The sequence below is a fragment of the Taudactylus pleione genome, unplaced genomic scaffold (genome assembly GCF_031769625.1).
Source record: "Taudactylus pleione unplaced genomic scaffold, aTauple2 ptg000624l, whole genome shotgun sequence".
Classification (NCBI taxonomy): Eukaryota; Metazoa; Chordata; class Amphibia; order Anura; family Myobatrachidae; genus Taudactylus; species Taudactylus pleione.
The window spans coordinates 1,167,506-1,193,663 of NW_028285026.1; the positions used below are offsets into that span (position 1 = coordinate 1,167,506).

The 26,158-nt window shown below is 44.0% G+C and overlaps 1 protein-coding gene across 3 annotated transcripts in view; it reads left to right on the forward strand.

Moving 5' to 3' along the window:
- LOC148479311 (cullin-associated NEDD8-dissociated protein 1-like) overlaps positions 1-23,545 on the forward strand; it is a 33,619-nt gene extending 10,074 nt beyond the window's left edge. For all 3 annotated transcript variants that reach the window (XM_088454650.1, XM_088454651.1, XM_088454652.1), the window contains 7 exons: positions 1,504-1,645; positions 1,787-3,280; positions 5,377-5,472; positions 20,305-20,474; positions 20,674-20,838; positions 21,812-21,919; positions 23,016-23,545. In XM_088454650.1, coding sequence (XP_088310776.1) covers positions 1,504-1,645; positions 1,787-3,280; positions 5,377-5,472; positions 20,305-20,474; positions 20,674-20,838; positions 21,812-21,919; positions 23,016-23,243 — 2,403 coding nt within the window. In that variant the 3' untranslated portion in view covers positions 23,244-23,545. The remainder of the gene's footprint in view (positions 1-1,503; positions 1,646-1,786; positions 3,281-5,376; positions 5,473-20,304; positions 20,475-20,673; positions 20,839-21,811; positions 21,920-23,015) is intronic.
- The last annotated feature ends 2,613 nt before the right edge of the window (positions 23,546-26,158 follow it).

A 26,158-nucleotide genomic window follows, 5' to 3' on the forward strand; every position in this document is an offset into this window, starting at 1 on the left:
TTCTAAATTACTGGGGTTTTTTTTCATAAAGATGGGTGTTTAATGATAATAATGATGGTGGGTGTTTAATGATAATAATGATGGTGGGTGTTTAATGATAATAATGATGGTGGGTGTTTAATGATAGTAATGATGGTGGGTGTTTAATGATAGTAATGATGGTGGGTGTTTAATGATAATAATGATGGTGGGTGTTTAATGATAATAATGATGGTGGGTGTTTAATGATAGTAATGATGGTGGGTGTTTAATGATAATAATGATGGTGGGTGTTTAATGATAATAATGATGGTGGGTGTTTAATGATAATAATGATGGTAGGTGTTTAATGATAATAATGATGGGTGTTTAATAATAATAATGATGGTGGGTGTTTAATGATAATAATGATGGTGGGTGTTTAATGATAATAATGATGGTGGGTGTTTAATGATAATAATGATGGTGGGTGTTTAATAATAATTATGGTGGGTCTTTAATAATAATGATTGTGGGTGTTTAATAATAATAATAATAATGATGGTGGGTGTTTAATGATGATAATAATGATGGTGTGTGTTTAATGATAATAATGATGGTGGGTGTTTAATGATGATAATGATGGTGGGTGTTTAATGATGATAATGATGGTGGGTGTTTAATGATAATAATGATGGTGGGTGTTTAATGATGATAATGATGGTGGGTGTTTAATAATAATAATGATGGTGGCTGTTTAATAATAATAATAATGATGATGAGTGTTTAATGATAATAATGATGGTGGGTGTTTAATGATGATAATGATGGTGGGTGTTTAATAATAATAATAATAATAATGATGGTGGGTGTTTAATGATAATGATGATGGTGGGTGTTTAATGATGATAATGATGGTGGGTGCTTAATGATGATAATGATGGTGGGTGTTTAATGATAATAATGATGGTGGGTGTTTAATGATAATAATGATGGTGGGTGTTTAATGATGATAATGATGGTGGGTGTTTAATGATGATAATGATGGTGGGTGTTTAATGATGATAATGATGGTGGGTGTTTAATGATAATAATAATGGTGGGTGTTTAATGGTGATAATAATTAAAGTAACTATTTTTGTCTCTTATACTATAAATGTGGTCATTTCTGTTAAATGATACCATATTATGATAGTCATTAGGTGGCCGGTGTAGGCTGAACTCCTACAGATTACGAGCGCCATTACAGTGCGCATACGTGGGCTGATCCTGGCGCTTTATCCAATAGTCAAACAACAGGATCATTCAGTTTGGTTCCTCCCTTCATGGATAGCGAAATTGGATGAATATATTATGTGGGGGGGGGGGGGGAGAGGGGAACATTATTAAACAACATATACAATATATACAAATATATCCAATAGGGCAGCTTGCCCAGTGCTTTTGAATTAGATACGTTCGGCTGTTTGCACCTTGCTCAAAACCCCTCTGTTCTCTGTGCTTGTTGTCAGTCCATTTTCCTTTACCGCAGTTCTCTACCCACAGATCCCTTCCGTAATGAAGTCCCTTCACAAATTCCTACGAGATAAGAGCGCCAAGTCTCGGCAGGGCTGCTTTGCGGTTCTCACAGAGTTGACCAGCGCGCTGCCTGGCTGCCTCTCCCAGCACATCCCTGCGCTGGTCCCAGGTACATGTCCTACTTTCCAGTAAACAAAATACAATTGTAGAAAATTAGAGATGAAAATTAAGTGCGGAAATGCTCTGTGAGAAATTAAATTCTCAACCACACGTTTTTCCGATGGGCTGTGTTTTATTTTTCTATCCATAGGGCTTGTGTTCTCCCTGACTGATAGATCCAGCAGCTCCAACATGCGTCTGGATACGCTAACCTTCCTCCACGTCATCCTCAGCAGTCATCCTCCTGAATGCTTCCAGCCCCACCTTCCGGCCTTGGTGCTCCCCGTGGTCACCTGCATTTCTGACCCCTTCTACAAGATTACTTCGGAGGCCCTGCTGGTGGCACAGCAGTTGGTCAAAGTGATTTGCCTGCTTGACCAGACCCCGGGATCCTCTTCCTTATCCTACACGAGGGAGCTGTTCACTGCCACATTGAAGAGGCTCCAGGCAACAGACATAGATCAGGAGGTGAAGGAGAGGGCTTTGTCCTGCATGGGTCATTTGATCAGTCACCTGGGGAACCATCTGGGAAGTGACCTGGCGCCCACTCTCCAGCTCATCTTGGAACGACTCCGCAATGAGATCACTCGGCTCACTGCAGTGAAAGTCCTCACTCTCATAGCAGGATCTCCTCTCAAGATTGATTTGCGCCCAGTGCTGAAGGACGGGTTGCCCATTTTGGCCTCCTTCCTGCGCAAAAACCAGCGGGCCCTCAGGCTTGGGACCATTTCTGCCCTGGGAGTGCTAGTGAGGAATTACAGTGATTGTTTAAAGCCGCCCATGTTGGATCCTCTGTTAGGGGAACTTCCACCCCTCCTAGCTGAATCTGACATGCATGTGGCGCAGGTGACCGTAGACTTTCTTACCACCCTGGTCTCTGCACATCCTGCGTCTCTGTCCAAACTTAGCACCCGCATCCTCCCACAGCTTTTCCAGCTTGTCCACTCTCCTCTACTCCAAGGAGGTGCTCTGGCGTCCATTTTGTCCTTCTTGCGAGCACTAGTTACCAGCCACACTTCTCACCTTGGTTACGCTGATCTCCTCAAGCAACTTACAGGCCCAGTGTACTCGGGCGGACCCACACTTCATAGACAGGCCTTCCACTCTGTGGCCAAGTGCGTAGCCACATTGGCAAGTGCCTGCCCCAAGGATTCAAATGCTTCCATTGCCCAGTTTGTACAAGATGCCAAGAACTCTCGCGTCGGTGACCCCGTGAAGGTCCTAGCCTTCTTGACGCTGGCAGAGATTGGACGAGAAAGGAGCCTTGGGAGCCAGCAGAAGGAGTTGAAGAGCGTGATTCTGGAGGCCTTTGCATCCCCCAGTGAGGAGGTGAAGTCTGCAGCCTCTTATGCTCTGGGGAATGCCTGTGTGGGAAGCCCGGCGGATTTCCTGCCCTTCTTGTTGCATGAGATTGGGGGCCAACTTCGAAGACAGTATCTCCTGCTACACTCACTGAAGGAAGCACTCACATCCCTCCCCAGCGAGGAGCTGAGGCCATACCAGGAAGACGTTTGGAAGCTGTTGCTTGAGCACTGTGAGGCTGTAGAAGAAGGCACCAGAAATGTGGTGGCAGAATGTCTGGGAAAGCTGACCCTGGTGAACCCTACACAGCTCCTTCCAAGGTTGTGCAAGCAGATGAGCTCAGGTAATCTCCTGACACCAAATATTGTGTGATGGGCCTACGGGGGGGAAGTAGATGTGACCGATCCTATGGTAGATGACTTGACGAGGTAGTAAAATGTCTCTTGAGATCCTTGGCTCTGAAATGGAGAACATTTGTAGGAGTGTGACAGGATTACTTAAGTAAGTAACCAGCTTCCCTCCAGTACAGAATGTAAAGTAATCTGTAGCCATGATTGGTGGACATTTACCTTAAAGTCTTTTATTCTGGAAGGTTTAAATAAACAATCTTCGATGATGCTGCCAGAGACTGACCTTTACTAGATTATTGTACTGAATATGACCACGACCATGATGCTATAGGTAGCTAGCCATATGATACCAATTCCGTCACGTCAGTGGCGACAGATAGCCGCAGCTATATGCAATAACAACACGACACGTCTCTGAGAGGTAGAGAGAGAATGAGCAGGTCATCTATAGAATGCGAGGAGAAGGGTCTTATTGCAGCAGCGGGGAAGCCATGTTTGATGCTTGAGATAATACTGTAGAAGGTAACAGCCAGTCAGCTACCAATTAACCTGGCAGTATGTATGTGGTCTGTGGGAGCAAACTGGAGCACCTGGAGGAGACCCATGCACACACCGTGAGAACATTCAAATTATATAGTGTTTTGTAAGCTGGCAACAAATACCATTACGAATGTGTACGGCAAAGGTAGGCAATGGGTTGAGCTCCAGCTGCCATGGAACTGCACATACCAGCATACCCTGGCACAGCTCTGCTGTTAGGGCATGCTAAACCTGTGGCAGGGCATGCTGGGATGTGTAGTTCCACAGCATCTGGAGAGTCACACATGGCGTAGTCCCGGTGTATGGCATTGATGAATAAATTATGTGGCACTATGGCACAGTGGTTAGCATTGTTGACTCATTGGGATTTAATTCCATCCATGACACTATCTGTGTGGAGTTTGTATGTTCTTGCTGTGTTTGTGATGGGTTTCCTCCTGGCGCTCCAGTCTCTTCCAAATACATCCTGGTAAGTTAATTTGATTCTGAAATACAAAAATTAACCTGTGTGGTCTAAAATATATACATAGAAAGCTCTTCTGGGGCAGTGTAATAGTCACTCGCAGTGTGATGGGCAGTCATGGAGCGTTTGGGGGAGGTAACGGCAAGGAACCCAGGCATGTTACAACCATTTCGGGGCGTGTCTGCGATCCTGTACGCAAGAAAAATGTCTTCCTGCGGCCACTGTCCGAGTAAGCAAAGGGTCACTGTGAACTGCGATAATCAAATGTTCTGCGACCGATGGACAGTGACTTGGCTGAAGGATAATGGATCGTGGTGCAATAATTGGGAGTAGGGGGTCAAATTGATGAAGAACTGTGGAAAACAAATACTGCATGCTCCAAAATAAGGACTGGGCAGTGAGGAGCTTAAATGAGTAATGAGCTGTGAACTAGATGGCGGCCATCGGAATAGCGCCATCAGATCTACAGAAGCCCAGGGAAAGGGGTTGTGCAGCGATAATAACCACCTTCTGATGGTCATGCGGGGAAGGGTAAAGGCCGCTGTACACTACATAATGAATGGTCTGGGCAGCTCTGAATGTACCAAGGGCCTCCTGCTGATGTCCTATAAGGAGGTATGGCTGGAATTCTGGAAGAGAGCACTGGGCATCCAGGGATCGTGCACTGAGATAGAGGAGAGCCAGTCTGGGCATCCAGGGATCGTGCACTGAGGTAGAGGAGAGCCAGTCTGGGCATCCAGGGATCGTGCACTGAGGTAGAGGAGAGCCAGTCTGGGCATCCAGGGATTGTGCACTGAGGTAGAGGAGAGCCAGTCTGGGCATCCAGGGATCGTGCACTGAGGTAGAGGAGAGCCAGTCTGGGCATCCAGGGATCGTGCACTGAGGTAGAGGAGAGCCAGTGAGTAGGGGCTGATGTGTGTAGAGACACCAGGTGAGCGAGCAGGAATACAGGGGATAAAGGAGACAGCCATAGGGAAAGATGTGCTAATAAGTAAATATATAAAGAGAAATAAAATACAAATAACATGTTCTGTTACCTGTTCTGTACCTGTGTTGCTCTAACTACTTCTACTTCCACCTCTGTAGGATCCCCTCATATCCGTAGCACACTGGTTACTGCCATCAAGTTTACCATATCTGACCAGCCTGCCCCCATTGACTCCCTACTGAAGAACTGTATAGGTAAGTGAGGGAAGCAGGCACGACACTGACACCTAGTGGAAACTGAAAAGGTCGACATGTTATCCCAAATAAAACCTTAATAGGATTTTATGCATAGTGTAATTCATCCTCACTATTGTTTTATTAGTCTTTCAGTCTTTTCCCTTTCAGTAGATAAAATGCTATTCCATTTAATTTCACCACGTAAATAAAACATGTATCTAAATAGTTTTCCCTTACACTGGGACAGAGCACTAATCCGGTGGGAAGGGTCTGCCTGCACCCCTGGGACATGTTCAGCTGTGACGTTATTACCCCCTAATAATACAAACTCAGTAACCAAATAAGCCCCTATTGTAGACTGTCGTCTGTTGATTATATAAAATGTTTGCGCTACATGAAATATATTATTTGAAATTCTAACATTTGAACCCTGTCATTGGATTTACTAACAGGCCCAGCACAGAGTGGGACTATGGGCCTGATTATCGCGATCTACGCATGCGTCCGATTCGCACAGCGCATGTGCCAAGTTTAATTTCCATTGTCGCTCGCCGTGAGGTTTGATAGGCAGGGACCATTTGTGAGCGGCAGTTGAAATGCGGACATGCCGTGACCGTTTTGGGGTGTTCCAGGGTCGAAGCCCTGGGCATTGCGCCCCGAGTTGACCCTTTCACACAGAATAAATACCCGGGTTGATCCGCAATTAATCGGGTCCAAATGCTTGACCTGGCAATTTGCTTTTCTGTGTAAAGGGGTGAACAGGCTGGGACCGGCGATGAAACCTGTGCATTAAATGCCAGCTAAGAGCCGGGGTTTTGTCTTTTTTTCTCTGTGAAAGTGGCATTAGTGACCTGTGTACAGTAGTAAATATATCCCTTAGTGACCTGTGTACAGTAGTAAATGTACCCCTTAGTGTCCTGTGTACAGTAGTAAATATAGTCCTTAGTGAAATGTGTACAGTAGTAAATATACCCCTTAGTGAAATGTGTACAGTAGTAAATATACCCCTTAGTGACCTGTGTACAGTAGTAAATATACCACTTAGTGACCCATGTACAGTGGTAAATATACCCCTTAGTGACCTGTGTACAGTAGTAAATATACCCCTTAGTGACCTGTGTACAGTAGTAAATGTACCCCTTAGTGACCTGTGTACAGTAGTAAATATACCCCTTAGTGTCCTGTGTACAGTAGTAAATATAGTCCTTAGTGAAATGTGTACAGTAGTAAATATACCCCTTAGTGACCTGTGTACAGTAGTAAATATACCGCTTAGTGTCCTGTGTACAGTAGTAAATATACCCCTTAGTGACCTGTGTACAGTAGTAAATGTACCCCTTAGTGACCTGTGTACAATAGTAAATATACCCCTTAGTGTCCTGTGTACAGTAGTAAATATAGTCCTTAGTGAAATGTGTACAGTAGTAAATATACCCCTTAGTGACCTGTGGGCCTGATTCTGACCCGCTCGCGAGCGCTGTTCACTCGCAAGCGGGTCGAAGGTGCCGTAGTGCGCTTGCGCTCGATGGAGGGAGCTCCGTCATGCGCATGCGCGAGACCCGGCGAGCGACGAGGAAGTCGTCGCTCCGGGTCTTGCACCAAAGGGGGCGTGCTGTCAATGGTGAGTGACAGCACGCCCCCTTTGGTGGGCGTGACGGGGGCGTGGCTGCCAGACGGAGGCGTGCCCATGGGAACGCCTACCGTCTGGGTCCGGCCCCGCTGACATCACTAGTGATGTCAGTGGGAGTGATTTTGGCTCTGATAGAGCACAAATCACTCCAGGGCTTGCACTCACCGAGACCCTAGCGCAGGGTCTCGTCGCAAGCCCGATGGTCGCGATGGTCTTGACCATCGTGACCATCATCATGGTCGCTCGCTATAGCTGTGGGTGGTAACCCACAGCTATGCGAGCGTCCATGAGGCCACTCCAAAATGAGGTAGGAGGGCCCTGATTCAGAGCGAGCGCTCTGGTCAGAGCGTTCGTCTCTGATTCAGGCCCTGTGTACAGTAGTAAATATACCCCTTAGTGACCTGCGCACAGAGGTAAATATAGCCCTTAGTGACCTGTGTACAGTAGTAAATATACCCTAGTGACCTGTGTTCAGTAGTAAATATACCTCTTAGTGACCAGTGTACAGTAGTAAATAATATACCCCTTAGTGACCTGCGCGCAGTAGTAAATATATCCCTTAGTGACCCGTGTACAGTACTAAATATACCCCTTAGTGACCTGTGTACAGTAGTAAATATAGCCCTTAGTGTCCTGTATACAGTAGTAAATGTACCCCTTAGTGACCTGCGTACAGTAGTAAATATAGCCCTTAGTGACCTGTGTACAGTAGTAAATGTACCCCTTAGTGACCTGTGTACAGTAGTAAATATACCCCTTAGTGACCTGTGTACAGTAGTAAATATACCCCTTAGTGACCTGCGCGCAGTAGTAAATATACCCCTTAGTGACCCATGTACAGTAGTAAATATACCCCTTATAGACCTGCGCGCAGTAGTAAATATACCCCTTAGTGACCCATGTACAGTAGTAAATATACCCCTTAGTGACCTGTGCACAGTAGTAATTATACCCCTTAGTGACCTGTGCAAAGTAGTAAATATAGCCCTTAGTGACCTGTGTACAGTAGTAAATGTACCCCTTAGTGACCTGTGTACAGTAGTAAATATACCCCTTAGTGACCAGTGTACAGCAGTAAATGTACCCCTTAGTGACCAGTGTACAGTAGTAAATGTACCCCTTAGTGACCAGTGTACAGTAGTAAATAATATACCCCTTAGTGACCCGTGTACAGTAGTAAATATACCCCTTAGTGACCTGTGCACAGTAGTAAATATACCCCTTAGTGACCTGTGTACAGTAGTAAATATACCCCTTACTGACCTGCACGCAGTAGTAAATATACCCCTTAGTGACCAGTGTACAGTAGTAAATGTACCCCTTAGTGACCAGTGTACAGTAGTAAATATAGTCCTTAGTGAAATGTGTACAGTAGTAAATATACCCCTTAGTGACCTGTGTACAGTGGTAAATATACCCCTTAGTGACCTGTGCACAGTAGCAAATATACCCCTTAGTGACCTGTGTACAGTGGTAAATATACCCCTTAGTGACCTGTGTACAGTAGTAAATATACCCTTAGTGACCCGTGTACAGTAGTAAATATACCCCTTAGTGACCCGTGTACAGTAGTAAATGTACCCCTTAGTGACCCGTGTACAGTAGTAAATGTACCCCTTAGTGACCCGTGTACAGTGGTAAATATACCGCTTAGTGACCCGTGTACAGTGGTAAATGTACCCCTTAGTGACCCATGTACAGTGGTAAATGTACCCCTTAGTGACCCGTGTACAGTAGTAAATGTACCCCTTAGTGACCCGTGTACAGTAGTAAATGTACCTCTTAGTGACCAGTGTACAGTAGTAAATATACCCCTTAGTGACCAGTGTACAGTAGTAAATATACCCCTTAGTGACCCGTGTACAGTGGTAAATATACCGCTTAGTGACCCGTGTACAGTAGTAAATATACCCCTTAGTGACCTGTGTACAGTAGTAAATGTACCCCTTAGTGACCTGTGTACAGTAGTAAATGTACCCCTTAGTGACCTGTGTACAGTAGTGAATATACCCCTTAGTGTCCTGTGTACAGTAGTAAATATACCCCTTAGTGTCCTGTGTACAGTAGTAAATATACCCCTTAGTGACCTGTGTACAGTAGTAAATGTACCCCTTAGTGACCTGTGTACAGTAGTAAATGTACCCCTTAGTGACCTGTGTAAAGTAGTAAATATAGCCCTTAGTGACCTGTGTACAGTAGTAAATATAGCCCTTAGTGACTTGTGTACAGTAGTAAATATACCCCTTAGTGACCTGTGTACAGTAGTAAATATACCCCTTAGTGACCTGTGTACAGTAGTAAATATAGCCCTTAGTGACCTGTGTACAGTAGTAAATGTACCCCTTAGTGACCTGTGTACAGTAGTAAATATACCCCTTAGTGACCTGTGTACAGTAGTAAATATAGCCCTTAGTGACCTGTGTACAGTAGTAAATATAGCCCTTAGTGACTTGTGTACAGTAGTAAATATACCCCTTAGTGACCTGTGTACAGTAGTAAATATACCCCTTAGTGTCCTGTGTACAGTAGTAAATATAGTCCTTAGTGAAATCTGTACAGTAGTAAATATACCCCTTAGTGACCTGTGGGCCTGATTCTGACCCACTCGCGAGCGCTGTTCGCTCGCAAGCGGGTCGATGGTGCCGTAGTGCGCATGCGCTCGATGGAGGGAGCTCCGTCATGCGCATGCGCGAGACCCGGCGAGCGACGAGGAAGTCGTCGCTCCGGGTCTCGCACCAAAGGGGGCGTGCTGTCAATGGTGAGTGACAGCACGCCCCCTTTGGTGGGCGTGACGGGGGCGTGGCTGCCAGACGGAGGCGTGCCCATGGGAACGCCTACCGACTGGGTCCGGCCCCGCTGACATCACTAGTGATGTCAGTGGGAGTGATTTTGGCTCTGATAGAGCCAAAATCACTCCAGGGCTTGCAGTCACCGAGACCCTACCGCAGGGTCTCGTCGCAAGCCCGATGGTCTCATGGTCGCTCGCTATAGCTGTGGGTGGTAACCCACAGCTATGCGAGCGTCCATGAGGCCACTCCAAAATGAGGTAGGAGGGCCCTGATTCAGAGCGAGCGCTCTGGTCAGAGCGTTCGTCTCTGATTCAGGCCCTGTGTACAGTAGTAAATATACCCCTTAGTGACCTGCGCACAGAGGTAAATATAGCCCTTAGTGACCTGTGTACAGTAGTAAATATACCCCTTAGTGACCTGTGTACAGTAGTAAATATACCCTAGTGACCTGTGTTCAGTAGTAAATATACCTCTTAGTGACCTGTGTACAGTAATAAATAATATACCCCTTAGTGACCTGCGCGCAGTAGTAAATATATCCCTTAGTGACCCGTGTACAGTACTAAATATACCCCTTAGTGACCTGTGTACAGTGGTAAATATAGCCCTTAGTGTCCTGTGTACAGTAGTAAATGTACCCCTTAGTGACCTGTGTACAGTAGTAAATATAGCCCTTAGTGACCTGTGTACAGTAGTAAATATAGCCCTTAGTGACCTGTGTACAGTAGTAAATGTACCCCTTAGTGACCTGTGTACAGTAGTAAATATACCCCTTAGTGACCTGTGTACAGTAGTAAATATACCCCTTAGTGACCTGCGCGCAGTAGTAAATATACCCCTTAGTGACCCATGTACAGTAGAAAATATACCCCTTAGTGACCTGTGCACAGTAGTAATTATACCCCTTAGTGACCTGTGCAAAGTAGTAAATATAGCCCTTAGTGACCTGTGTACAGTAGTAAATGTACCCCTTAGTGACCTGTGTACAGTAGTAAATATACCCCTTAGTGACCAGTGTACAGTAGTAAATGTACCCCTTAGTGACCAGTGTACAGTAGTAAATAATATACCCCTTAGTGACCTGTGTACAGTAGTAAATATACCCCTTAGTGACCTGTGTACAGTGGTAAATATACCCCTTAGTGACCCGTGTACAGTAGTAAATATACCCCTTAGTGACCTGTGCACAGTAGTAAATATACCCCTTAGTGACCTGTGTACAGTAGTAAATATACCCCTTACTGACCTGCACGCAGTAGTAAATATACCCCTTAGTGACCAGTGTACAGTAGTAAATGTACCCCTTAGTGAACCGTGTACAGTAGTAAATGTACCCCTTAGTGACCTGTGTACAGTAGTAAATATACCCCTTAGTGACCCGTGTACAGTGGTAAATATACCGCTTAGTGACCCGTTTACAGTAGTAAATATACCCCTTAGTGACCTGTGTACAGTAGTAAATGTACCCCTTAGTGACCTGTGTACAGTAGTAAATGTACCCCTTAGTGACCTGTGTACAGTAGTGAATGTACCCCTTAGTGTCCTGTGTACAGTAGTAAATGTACCCCTTAGTGTCCTGTGTACAGTAGTAAATATACCCCTTAGTGACCTGTGTACAGTAGTAAATATACCCCTTAGTGTCCTGTGTACAGTAGTAAATATACCCCTTAGTGTCCTGTGTACAGTAGTAAATATACCCCTTAGTGACCTGTGTACAGTAGTAAATGTACCCCTTAGTGACCTGTGTACAGTAGTAAATATACCCCTTAGTGACCTGTGTACAGTAGTAAATATAGCCCTTAGTGACCTGTGTACAGTAGTAAATATACCCCTTAGTGACCTGTGTACAGTAGTAAATATAGCCCTTAGTGACTTGTGTACAGTAGTAAATATACCCCTTAGAGACCTGCGCGCAGTAGTAAATATACCCCTTAGTGACCCGTGTACAGTAGTAAATATACCCCTTAGTGACCAGTGTACAGTAGTAAATATAGCCCTTAGTGACCTGTGTACAGTAGTAAATATACCCCTTAGTGACCTGTGTACAGTAGTAAATATAGCCCTTAGTGACTTGTGTACAGTAGTAAATATAGCCCTTAGTGACCTGTGTACAGTAGTAAATATAGCCCTTAGTGACCTGTGTACAGTAGTAAATATAGCCTTTAGTGACTTGTGTACAGTAGTAAATATACCCCTTAGTGACCTGTGTACAGTAGTAAATATAGCCCTTAGTGACTTGTGTACAGTAGTAAATATACCCTAGTGACCTGTGTACAGTAGTAAATAATATACTCCTTAGTGACCAGTGTACAGTAGTAAATATAGCCCTTAGTGACCTGTGTACAGTAGTAAATATAGCCCTTAGTGACCTGTGTACAGTAGTAAATATAGCCCTTAGTGACCTGTGTACAGTAGTAAATATACCCTAGTGACCTGTGTACAGTAGTAAATAATATACTCCTTAGTGACCAGTGTACAGTAGTAAATATAGCCCTTAGTGACCTGTGTACAGTAGTAAATATACCCCTTAGTGACCTGTGTACAGTAGTAAATATAGCCCTTAGTGACTTGTGTACAGTAGTAAATATACCCCTTAGAGACCTGCGCGCAGTAGTAAATATACCCCTTAGTGACCCGTGTACAGTAGTAAATATACCCCTTAGTGACCAGTGTACAGTAGTAAATATAGCCCTTAGTGACCTGTGTACAGTAGTAAATATACCCCTTAGTGACCTGTGTACAGTAGTAAATATAGCCCTTAGTGACTTGTGTACAGTAGTAAATATAGCCCTTAGTGACCTGTGTACAGTAGTAAATATAGCCCTTAGTGACCTGTGTACAGTAGTAAATATAGCCTTTAGTGACTTGTGTACAGTAGTAAATATACCCCTTAGTGACCTGTGTACAGTAGTAAATATAGCCCTTAGTGACTTGTGTACAGTAGTAAATATACCCTAGTGACCTGTGTACAGTAGTAAATAATATACTCCTTAGTGACCAGTGTACAGTAGTAAATATAGCCCTTAGTGACCTGTGTACAGTAGTAAATATAGCCCTTAGTGACCTGTGTACAGTAGTAAATATAGCCCTTAGTGACCTGTGTACAGTAGTAAATATACCCTAGTGACCTGTGTACAGTAGTAAATAATATACTCCTTAGTGACCAGTGTACAGTAGTAAATATAGCCCTTAGTGACCTGTGTACAGTAGTAAATATACCCCTTAGTGACCTGTGTACAGTAGTAAATAATTTACTCCTTAGTAACCAGTGTACAGTAGTAAATATAGCCCTTAGTGACCTGTGTACAGTAGTAAATATAGCCCTTAGTGACTTGTGTACAGTAGTAAATATACCCCTTAGTGACCTGTGTACAGTAGTAAATATAGCCCTTAGTGACTTGTGTACAGTAGTAAATATACCCTAGTGACCTGTGTACAGTAGTAAATAATATACTCCTTAGTGACCAGTGTACAGTAGTAAATATAGCCCTTAGTGACCTGTGTACAGTAGTAAATATACCCCTTAGTGACCTGTGTACAGTAGTAAATAATATACTCCTTAGTAACCAGTGTACAGTAGTAAATATAGCCCTTAGTGACCTGTGTACAGTAGTAAATATACCCCTTAGTGACCTGTGTACAGTAGTAAATAATATACTCCTTAGTGACCAGTGTACAGTAGTAAATATAGCCCTTAGTGACCTGTGTACAGTAGTAAATATACCCCTTAGTGACCTGTGTACAGTAGTAAATAATATACTCCTTAGTAACCAGTGTACAGTAGTAAATATAGCCCTTAGTGACCTGTGTACAGTAGTAAATATACCCCTTAGTGACCTGTGTACAGTAGTAAATAATATACTCCTTAGTAACCAGTGTACAGTAGTAAATATAGCCCTTAGTGACTTGTGTACAGTAGTAAATATACCCCTTAGTGACCTGTGTACAGTAGTAAATATACCCCTTAGTGTCCTGTGTACAGTAGTAAATGTACCCCTTAGTGACCTGTGTACAGTAGTAAATGTACCCCTTAGTGACCTGTGTACAGTAGTAAATATAGCCCTTAGTGACCTGTGTACAGTAGTAAATATACCCCTTAGTGACCTGTGTACAGTAGTAAATATAGCCCTTAGTGACTTGTGTACAGTAGTAAATATAGCCCTTAGTGACTTGTGTACAGTAGTAAATATACCCCTTAGTGACCTGTGTACAGTAGTAAATATACCCCTTAGTGACCTGTGTACAGTAGTAAATATACCCCTTAGTGACCTGTGTACAGTAGTAAATATAGCCCTTAGTGACCTGTGTACAGTAGTAAATATACCCCTTAGTGACCTGTGTACAGTAGTAAATATAGCCCTTAATGACCTGTGTACAGTAGTAAATATACCCCTTAGTGACCTGTGTACAGTAGTAAATATACCCCTTAGTGACCTGTGTACAGTAGTAAATATAGCCCTTAGTGACCTGTGTACAGTAGTAAATATAGCCCTTAGTGACTTGTGTACAGTAGTAAATATACCCCTTAGTGACCTGTGTACAGTAGTAAATATAGCCCTTAGTGACCTGTGTACAGTAGTAAATATACCCCTTAGTGACCAGTGTACAGTAGTAAATATACCCCTTAGTGACCTGTGTACAGTAGTAAATATACCCCTTAGTGACCTGTGTACAGTAGTAAATATACCCCTTAGTGACCTGTGTACAGTAGTAAATATACCCCTTAGTGACCAGTGTACAGTAGTAAATATACCCCTTAGTGACCAGTGTACAGTAGTAAATATACCCCTTAGTGACCTGTGTACAATAGTAAATATACCCCTTAGTGACCTGTGTACAGTAGTAAATATAGCCCTTAGTGACCTGTGTACAGTAGTAAATATACCCCTTAGTGACCTGTGTACAGTAGTAAATATAGCCCTTAGTGACCTGTGTACAGTAGTAAATATACCCCTTAGTGACCTGTGTACAGTAGTAAATATACCCCTTAGTGACCTGTGTACAGTAGTAAATATACCCCTTAGTGACCAGTGTACAGTAGTAAATATACCCCTTAGTGACCTGTGTACAGTAGTAAATATACCCCTTAGTGACCTGTGTACAGTGGTAAATATACCCCTTAGTGACCAGTGTACAGTGGTAAATATACCCCTTAGTGACCTGTGTACAGTAGTAAATATACCCCTTAGTGACCTGTGTACAGTAGTAAATATACCCCTTAGTGACCAGTGTACAGTAGTAAATATACCCCTTAGTGACCTGTGTACAGTAGTAAATATAGCCCTTAGTGACCTGTGTACAGTAGTAAATATAGCCCTTATTGACCTGTGTACAGTAGTAAATATAGCCCTTAGTGACCAGTGTACAGTAGTAAATATACCCCTTAGTGACCTGTGTACAGTAGTAAATATACCCCTTAGTGACCTGTATACAGTAGTAAATATACCCCTTAGTGACCTGTGCACAGTAGTAAATGTACCCCTTAGTGACCTGTGTACAGTAGTAAATGTACCCCTTAGTGACCTGTGTACAGTAGTAAATGTACCCCTTAGTGACCTGTGTACAGTAGTAAATATAGCCCTTAGTGACCTGTGTACAGTAGTAAATATAGCCCTTAGTGACCTGTGTACAGTAGTAAATGTACCCCTTAGTGACCTGTGCACAGTAGTAAATGTACCCCTTAGTGACCTGTGCACAGTAGTAAATGTACCCCTTAGTGACCTGTGCACAGTAGTAAATGTACCCCTTAGTGACCTGTGCACAGTAGTAAATGTACCCCTTAGTGACCTGTGCACAGTAGTAAATGTACCCCTTAGTGACCTGTGCACAGTAGTAAATGTACCCCTTAGTGACCTGTGCACAGTAGTAAATATACCCCTTAGTGACCTGTGCACAGTAGTAAATGTACCCCTTAGTGACCTGTGTACAGTAGTAAATATACCCCTTAGTGACCTGTATACAGTAGTAAATATACCCCTTAGTGACCTGTATACAGTAGTAAATATACCCCTTAGTGACCTGTATACAGTAGTAAATATACCCCTTAGTGACCTGTGTACAGTAGTAAATATACCCCTTAGTGACCTGTATACAGTAGTAAATATACCCCTTAGTGACCTGTATACAGTAGTAAATATACCCCTTAGTGACCTGTATACAGTAGTAAATATACCCCTTAGTGACCTGTGTACAGTAGTAAATATAGCCCTTAGTGACCTGTGTACAGTAGTAAATGTACCCCTTAGTGACCTGTGTACAGTAGTAAATGTACCCCTTAGTGACCTGTATACAGTAGTAAATATACCCCTTAGTGACCTGTGTACAGTAGTAAATATACCCCTTAGTGACCTGTGTACAGTAGTAAATATACCCCTTAGTGACCTGTGTACAGTAGTAAATATAGCCCTTAGTGACCAGTGTACAGTAGTAAATATAGCCCTTAGTGACCAGTGTACAGTAGTAAATATAGCCCTTAGTGACCAGTGTACAGTAGTAAATATACCCCTTAGTGACCTGTGTACAGTAGTAAATATACCCCTTAGTGACCTGTGTACAGTAGTAAATATACCCCTTAGTGACCTGTGTACAGTAGTAAATATAGCCCTTAGTGACCAGTGTACAGTAGTAAATATACCCCTTAGTGACCTGTGTACAGTAGTAAATATACCCCTTAGTGACCTGTGTACAGTAGTAAATATACCCCTTAGTGACCTGTGTACAGTAGTAAATATAGTCCTTAGTGACCAGTGTACAGTAGTAAATATACCCCTTAGTGACCTGTGTACAGTAGTAAATATAACCCTTAGTGACCTGTGTACAGTAGTAAATATACCCCTTAGTGACCTGTGTACAGTAGTAAATATACCCCTTAGTGACCTGTGTACAGTAGTAAATATACCCTTAGTGACCTGTGTACAGTAGTAAATATACCCCTTAGTGACCTGTGTACAGTAGTAAATATACCCTTAGTGACCAGTGTACAGTAGTAAATATACCCCTTAGTGACCTGTGTACAGTAGTAAATATACCCCTTAGTGACCTGTGTACAGTAGTAAATATACCCCTTAGTGACCTGTGTACAGTAGTAAATATACCCCTTAGTGACCTGTGTACAGTAGTAAATATACCCCTTAGTGACCTGTGTACAGTAGTAAATATACCCTTAGTGACCAGTGTACAGTAGTAAATATACCCCTTAGTGACTTGTGTACAGTAGTAAATATACCCCTTAGTGACCTGTGTACAGTAGTAAATATACCCCTTAGTGACCTGTGTACAGTAGTAAATATACCCCTTAGTGACCTGTGTACAGTAGTAAATATACCCCTTAGTGACCTGTGTACAGTAGTAAATATACCCTTAGTGACCTGTGTACAGTAGTAAATATACCCCTTAGTGACCTGTGTACAGTAGTAAATATACCCTTAGTGACCAGTGTACAGTAGTAAATATACCCCTTAGTGACTTGTGTACAGTAGTAAATATACCCCTTAGTGACCAGTGTACAGTAGTAAATATACCCCTTAGTGACCAGTGTACAGTAGTAAATGTACCCCTTAGTGACCAGTGTACAGTAGTAAATATACCCCTTAGTGACCAGTGTACAGTAGTAAATATAGCCCTTAGTAGTAAATATACCCCTTAGTGACCAGTGTACAGTAGTAAATATAGCCCTTAGTAGTAAATATACCCCTTAGTGACCAGTGTACAGTAGTAAATATACCCCTTAGTGACCAGTGTACAGTAGTAAATATACCCCTTAGTGACCAGTGTACAGTAGTAAATATAGCCCTTAGTGACCTGTGTACAGTAGTAAATATACCCCTTAGTGACCTGTGTACAGTAGTAAATGTACCCCTTAGTGACCAGTGTACAGTAGTAAATATAGCCCTTAGTGACCTGTGTACAGTAGTAAATGTACCCCTTAGTGACCTGTGTACAGTAGTAAATATAGCCCTTAGTGACCTGTGTACAGTAGTAAATGTACCCCTTAGTGACCAGTGTACAGTAGTAAATATAGCCCTTAGTGACCTGTGTACAGTAGTAAATGTACCCCTTAGTGACCAGTGTACAGTAGTAAATATACCCCTTAGTGACCTGTGTACAGTAGTAAATATACCCCTTAGTGACCAGTGTACAGTAGTAAATATAGCCCTTAGTGACCTGTGTACAGTAGTAAATATAGCCCTTAGTGACTTGTGTACAGTAGTAAATATACCCCTTAGTGACCAGTGTACAGTAGTAAATATAGCCCTTAGTGACCTGTGTACAGTAGTAAATATACCCCTTAGTGACCTGTGTACAGTAGTAAATATACCCCTTAGTGACCTGTGTACAGTAGTAAATATACCCCTTAGTGACCTGTGTACAGTAGTAAATATAGCCCTTAGTGACCTGTGTACAGTAGTAAATATACCCCTTAGTGACCTGTGTACAGTAGTAAATATAGCCCTTAGTGACCTGTGTACAGTAGTAAATATACCCCTTAGTGACCTGTGTACAGTAGTAAATATACCCCTTAGTGACCTGTGTACAGTAGTAAATATAGCCCTTAGTGACCTGTGTACAGTAGTAAATATAGCCCTTAGTGACCTGTGTACAGTAGTAAATATACACCTTAGTGACCTGTGTACAGTAGTAAATATAGCCCTTAGTGACCTGTGTACAGTAGTAAATATACCCCTTAGTGACCTGTGTACAGTAGTAAATATACCCCTTAGTGACCTGTGTACAGTAGTAAATATAGCCCTTAGTGACCTGTGTACAGTAGTAAATATAGCCCTTAGTGACCTGTGTACAGTAGTAAATATACCCCTTAGTGACCTGTGTACAGTAGTAAATATACCCCTTAGTGACCAGTGTACAGTAGTAAATATACCCCTTAGTGACCTGTGTACAGTAGTAAATATACCCCTTAGTGACCTGTGTACAGTAATAAATATACCCCTTAGTGACCAGTGTACAGTAGTAAATATACCCCTTAGTGACCTGTGTACAGTAGTAAATATACCCCTTAGTGACCTGTGTACAGTAGTAAATATACCCCTTAGTGACCAGTGTACAGTAGTAAATATACCCCTTAGTGACCTGTGTACAGTAGTAAATATACCCCTTAGTGACCTGTGTACAGTAGTAAATATACCCCTTAGTGACCAGTGTACAGTAGTAAATATACCCCTTAGTGACCTGTGTACAGTAGTAAATATAGCCCTTAGTGACCTGTGTACAGTAGTAAATATACCCCTTAGTGACCTGTGTACAGTAGTAAATATACCCCTTAGTGACCTGTGTACAGTAGTAAATATACCCCTTAGTGACCTGTGTACAGTAGTAAATATAGCCCTTAGTGACCTGTGTACAGTAGTAAATATACCCCTTAGTGACCTGTGTCCAGTAGTAAATATAGCCCTTAGTGACCTGTGTCCAGTAGTAAATATAGCCCTTAGTGACCTGTGTACAGTAGTAAATATAGCCCTTAGTGACCTGTGTACAGTAGTAAATATAGCCCTTAGTGACCTGTGTACAGTAGTAAATATACCCCTTAGTGACCTGTGTACAGTAGTAAATATAGCCCTTAGTGACCTGTGTACAGTAGTAAATATACCCCTTAGTGACCTGTGTACAGTAGTAAATATAGCCCTTAGTGACCTGTGTACAGTAGTAAATATACCCCTTAGTGACCTGTGTACAGTAGTAAATATACCCCTTAGTGACCAGTGTACAGTAGTAAATATACCCCTTAGTGACCTGTGTACAGTAGTAAATATACCCCTTAGTGACCTGTGTACAGTAGTAAATATACCCCTTAGTGACCAGTGTACAGTAGTAAATATACCCCTTAGTGACCTGTGTACAGTAGTAAATATACCCCTTAGTGACCTGTGTACAGTAGTAAATATAGCCCTTAGTGACCTGTGTACAGTAGTAAATATACCCCTTAGTGACCTGTGTACAGTAGTAAATATACCCCTTAGTGACCTGTGTACAGTAGTAAATATAGCCCTTAGTGACCTGTGTACAGTAGTAAATATAGCCCTTAGTGACCTGTGTACAGTAGTAAATATAGCCCTTAGTGACTTGTGTACAGTAGTAAATATACCCCTTAGTGACCTGTGTACAGTAGTAAATATACCCCTTAGTGACCTGTGTACAGTAGTAAATATACCCCTTAGTGACCTGTGTACAGTAGTAAATATACCCCTTAGTGACCTGTGTACAGTAGTAAATATACCCCTTAGTGACCTGTGTACAGTAGTAAATATACCCCTTAGTGACCTGTGTACAGTAGTAAATATACCCCTTAGTGACCTGTGTACAGTGCAGTACTATTTGCCTTCATTCTGAGATTGCTGATTTATAGATACATATTTATACATACATCCATAGATTACATGTACAATGGTGACTTTATTCTCTGCCCCCCTCCCCCAGGAGACTTCTTAAAACCACTCCAGGACCCGGATCCCAACGTCCGCCGAGTGGCTCTGGTCATGTTTAATTCTGCCGCACATAACAAACCATCGCTGGTCAGGAGCTTGCTGAGCGCCGTCCTGCCCCCTATGTACAACGAGACGAAAGTGCGGAGGGAGCTTATCCGCGAGGTGAGGTGGTGGTTATTCTGAATCGCCGCCATGTTTGATTACTACTGTAATGTCGGCCCGTGGAGCTAGGGTGGGCCCTATAATGGGGCAAACTAATAATAACCATAAATATTTATTGGATTGTAATGTCTCCGTTACATGTAAGCAATGTATGTAATCTTTGTATGGTGACGGAGAGCCGCTTGTGTTTTCTGGTTAGGTGGAGATGGGTCCCTTTAAGCACACAGTAGACGACGGCCTGGACGTGCGGAAAGCAGCGTTCGAGTGTATGTACACTTTGCTGGAGAGCTGCCTGGACCAGCTGGACATATACGAGTACCTGAACCACGTGGAGGATGGTCTGAGAGATCACTATGACATCAGGGTAATTGTCAGGGTCACCCGCGGTGATGGATAGAGGAGTCACGGGTCTGGTTGCCTCGTATACCTGCTAGAGGTGTTTATCGGGTATACGCAGTTGTCAGACATTGCCCGGTATAATTTTACCCATCCGTCTTCTGCAAACAGCTTAGTAATAACGGAACGGGTCATCGGGATAAGGCTGTGTCCAGGCCCCATTCGTGTGGATGGAGAAGCCTCTTATAGGGGTATTAAGTGTCGAGATGTAACCTGAGAATTTCTATAACAACCAAATATGGCACCAAAATATCTACTTCCATTTGAAAATTGATTCTCTGTACAGTAATGGTGCATACACACGGTCAGATATTACTGGTCGATATGTATGATAACGATATCGATCATATCGTTATCGTTAAAATCGTTCAGTTATTGGCCCCTTCAAACGACCCAACGAAGGTCGATGCGCGGGCAAGGATTATCGATAGACCATCGCCCGTGCATGCAGGCCAACCTGGTCGATATCGACTAGGTTAGCCTGGTTACTATAGGGATCCGCGATCGGGTCGTTATAGTTGATTGGGGACTGGTGCATGTGCCGGATGTTCGATATCGAACATCCAGGACGATCAGACCACGATCATCTGCTCGTTGTCTGATCGGAGGCATCGCTCCCTGTGTACGGAGTTTAAGATTATTATTCTGTATAATGGATGCAGATCTCACTATTTGCACGCTATGGGCTTTGTAACTATTTAATTAAAGCAGGATACTTCTGTCCAAGAAATAAAATTATAACCATTATAGGACATGTCAAAATTAGATTGTACAGTAACACGTCCCAGCCTTAGGGGCCAGAGCCCATGGATGTGACCGTACATGTCATTGGGGCAACTCAGGCTCCGAAGCGGGTGCACATAGTGAATTGCAGCTAACATCCATCTCATAGAACGCCATAATGTCATCCAGCCTTACCAATGTTCCCTTATCTCTTGCAGATGCTAAACTTCATTATTCTCACCCGCCTGTCCACCCTGTGCCCCAGTGTGGTTCTCCAGCGCTTAGACCAGCTCATTGAGCCCCTCCGCGCCACCTGTACCACCAAAGTACGTATATTTCAACGCATGTGCTGAGCTAGCGTACAATGCCAGATACGGATCATTGCCTTTCATCATACAACTGCAGGTAAAGGCGTTAAGTGACAGCTTTGTTGTGGTTTTGCCATCTATGCGCCTGGGATCCGTTTTAGAGGTGATGGGGTGCATTTTGGGCACAGTATTTGGGGCCTGATTCAGACCCACTCGCGAGCGGCTGACCGCTCGCAAGTGGGTCGATGTTCTGGACTGAGCATGCGCACGACGGAGGGAGCTCCGTCGTGCGCATGCGCCAGACGCGACGAGCGAAGGAAAGTCCTTCGCTCGTTGTGTCCGATCAAAGGGGGCGTGCTGTCAATGTTGATTGACAGCACGCCCCCTTTGGTAGGCGTGCCGGGGGCATGCCTCCCTGGCGGGGGCGTTCCCACAGGAACGCCTCCCGTCAAAAGCCGGCCCACTGACATCACTAGTGATGTCAGTGGGAGTGATTTTGGCTCTGATAGAGCCAAAATCACTCCGGAGCTTGCGGTTGAAAACCTCAACCGCAGGCTCCGGCTCGCCATTTCGATGGTCGCGATGGTCTCGACCATCGCGGCCATCAAAATGCACGCTCGTATAGCCTGTGGGTGGTGACCCACAGCTATACGAGCGTCCAGAAGGACGCTCCATTTTCATGGAGGCCGGCCCTCATTCAGAGCGTGCGCTCTGCTCAGAGCGTACGGCTCTGAATGAGGGCCTTGGTTCTGAGCCAGTCAGTGATTGGTGGTTGTGGCTCCCGCTGATAATACGACCTTTGCCAGCCTAGGAAGTGATCCAACTTCTTTCTTGTGTTCAAACTTCTCCCAGAGATAATCATGGTCAAATGCAAGAAATCAGCTATTGCAGGAAATAATATAACTTATTTATATTAACTAATACGATATGCAGGCTGGTCATACACAGCAATCATTAGTTACATGAAACTAAAGACAAAACCACTAAGAGGTCTCAGACACCCCAGGACACGGCATGGTATCTGGCCACAGCTTGGGATTGCTCCCAGCACATAGGACATTACTAGGACTCTCGGGAGTACAGACTTCCCTGACAGCCCCCTCTGTGTTTGCAGGTGAAGGCCGGTTCAGTGAAGCAGGAGTTTGAGAAGCAGGATGAGCTGAAGCGATCGGCCATGAGAACCATCACCGCACTGCTCACTATCCCGGAGGTGGAGAAGAGCTGTCACATGGCAGAGTTTCTGGCGCAGATCCGAGCCAACCCCGAACTGTGCTCTTTGCTTGATAACATCCAGAAAGACTCGGTGGCTATGTGCAGTGCAGAGACCATGGACATCAGCTAAGAACCGGATATCACCGCCATCATTTATTGCTACAAAGCCAAAGACATCACAATCGGTGCCATATACCGGGGGGGGCTAATCCGTAACTGCCAATGCACAGACTCTGTCCTTCACTAAGGGGGAAGCCGATGGCGAACTCTCTCCCTGAGCTGTTCTTATAGCTTTACGCAGTACTTATAAGGAGAGGTTGCATTGCTGTTTCTCTGCATGGCGGATACCTCTACGTACAGTGCAGGTTACAGGGCGGTAGGGTCAGTCCATTGTTGTAGCGGCTCAGAATAAATGACGTTTGTGCCATAAGACTCTGCCTGTTTCTACCATTGCAGGTCGGCTGTATAGAGGTGACTATGGGAGCAGGCAAACGGCACCCACTTTACATCAGTGCTTTGCCCACTGGGCAGTAACAGCATGACTTGGGCAACTGAATCAGAAAATGTTGCTGCTTATCGGTATAGGGTGGGTGTCTCTATTGCGCATGTGAAGCCCTAGACTATGCTTCAAGCAGACAATAGCAGCGTATGTTAGTTATTATATGGTACTTACATATTATACAGCCTTTTGCACAGAATATTTAATTCTTTCACGTCCGTTCCTGCCCCCACTGGATCTTATATTCCCAACCGCACAGCAAAACATATGCATTTTATCAGAATCCAGAGGAAACCCACACAAACATAGAGAGAACATACAAACTCCACACAGATCAAGCTCCGGTTAGAATCAAGCCCATGGCCCTAGTGATCTGAGACAGCAATGCTGACCATTGTGCTCCTCCCCTCATGCTAAGAAGGGGTATGATCAACATTGCCATTAGCAAAGATTCTCTTTTCAGATGATTTATGGGAGAGATTCAATTAAGCAGGGTCTCCGGCAGCGAAGCGTGATAGCGCCCAACTAGCTGGTTTATGCTCACAGTCGATGGAGTTGCTATCAGAAATCAGCTACCGTAATGAAATGTAAAAACGCACACCACCAGCTGTCGGCGGCAACTCGCATGTAATTACATTTGCCCCTTAGGAGTCAATCCAATTAAGTGCAAGTTCCACACAGCCAGAGCCCCATAGGGCTGCAGGCAAAAATGTGCGAGTCCAAGGTAAAAATTTGGCTGAATTGCGTTGCTGTCATTTCTGTGCCATTCCATCGACAATTCGCCCCAAATTGGATTGACCCCTTAATGTATCTGCCCAGAAAAGAATCTTGCATAGTGTAACATACAAGTGATGCAAATGTATAAACATCTATATAAAAGTCTTACTACTTATAAGACACTAAAGTGATGACCTGAGAACTAACACCTCCTACTCCAAGTTATACATTATAAGTCACTTTGGAGATCTGCCCCCCCCCTAGGGGTATAGAAGAACTACAGCTGATGACTTTGTATGGGCACAGATTTCCTTGGGAACATTTGCTTTCCATTACAATTTCTAACCAAAACCCAGCCCCATGGCGACGCTTCCAAAAACCAGAGACAGATCAGAGCAGGTCACTACCCCGTGCGTTCTGCTCCCAGGGGAGAAGGACTGCAGCATAAAATGACAGAGAGCAGACACACTGAAGACAGGTGGCACCTAGTGCTGCTCTCAGCCAGGCAACTAAGGAGACGCCAGTGTGAAAGTTATTGGCTTTTACTTTATAGAGCCAAATAATTATAGAGTGTTTATTAATGTGTCCAAGGTGGAACAGTCCAGCATGGTATGGCAAATATTTTGAACCACTGGCCCTAATAACCGCATCACAGAAACCGGTAGCATGATTATCACAGCTGTGAGGATCTGTGGGGTCTTTGAAAGTGGAGAGTATATGAGGGTTATGCAGAAAGAAAATGAGAGTTATGGTAAGTTCTTACCATTTGTTAACTCTCTTTCTTCAAAGTCCATAGGGTCCACAGGGAGACCTTGGGGTGTAGGTTGAATCTGGATTCCGGGCACCACACAGTTAAAAGCTTTGCTTTCCTCCCTATACTCCACCCCCCGAGCCAGGAGGCACCTCAGGTTGTAAGAAGCCAAAGGCCGGAGAAGGAAAACTGGACAATCGAGAATCACACTCACAGAGAAGGAGACGGGAAACCGGTGACCAGAAATATAGCCCATATGAAGCCAGGTGCGTCAGGACGGGTGCACTGTGGACTCTATGGACTTCGAAGAAAGTTAGCAAAAGGTAAGTTCTTACCATAAGTCATTTTCTTCTTCAGGGTCCATAGGCTCCACAGGGAGACCTTGGGGGATGTCCCAAAGCAGTCCTTTTATGGGTGGGGACGCTCCTGCGCTGAGAGGAGAATCCGGCGCCCAAAGGAAGCATCCTGAGAAGCTAAGGTATCAAATGCATAGAACCTTAGAAAGGTCTGAATGGAAGACCACGTGGCCGCCTTACAAAGATGAACAGGCGAGCCGCCCAAGAGGGGCCCTCAGACCGAGTAGAATGAGCAGTAACAGAAGCCGGAACAGGCAGGTCTGCCTGTGTGTAAGCCTCTGAGAGTCATACGAAGCCATCTGGCCAATGTTTGTTTATTGGCTGGCCATCCCTATTTGTGAAATCCATAGATGCACCAACAAGGAGTCCGATTTCAGGGAACTGGTACTGTCCACAAAAATCCTGAGAGCGTGGGCCACATCCAATGAGGCCTCACCAGCCGAGAGGTCTGGTGACTGAAAGGCTGTCCTGATTTATATGGAAATGAGAAACCACCTTAGGAAGAAACGCAGGGCGAGTGCGAAGCACAGTCCTGTCCCGGTGAAATATCAGAAAGGGGACGACGAGAGGATAGCGTCCCCAATTCTGACACCCTCCTGGCAGATGCAATAGCCGGAAGAAAAGAGTCTTCGCTGTGAACCGCTTGAGTTCTGCAGTATCAAGGGGTCTAAATGGAGGACCCTGGAGGTCACTAAGAACTACTGACAAATCCCACGAAGCCA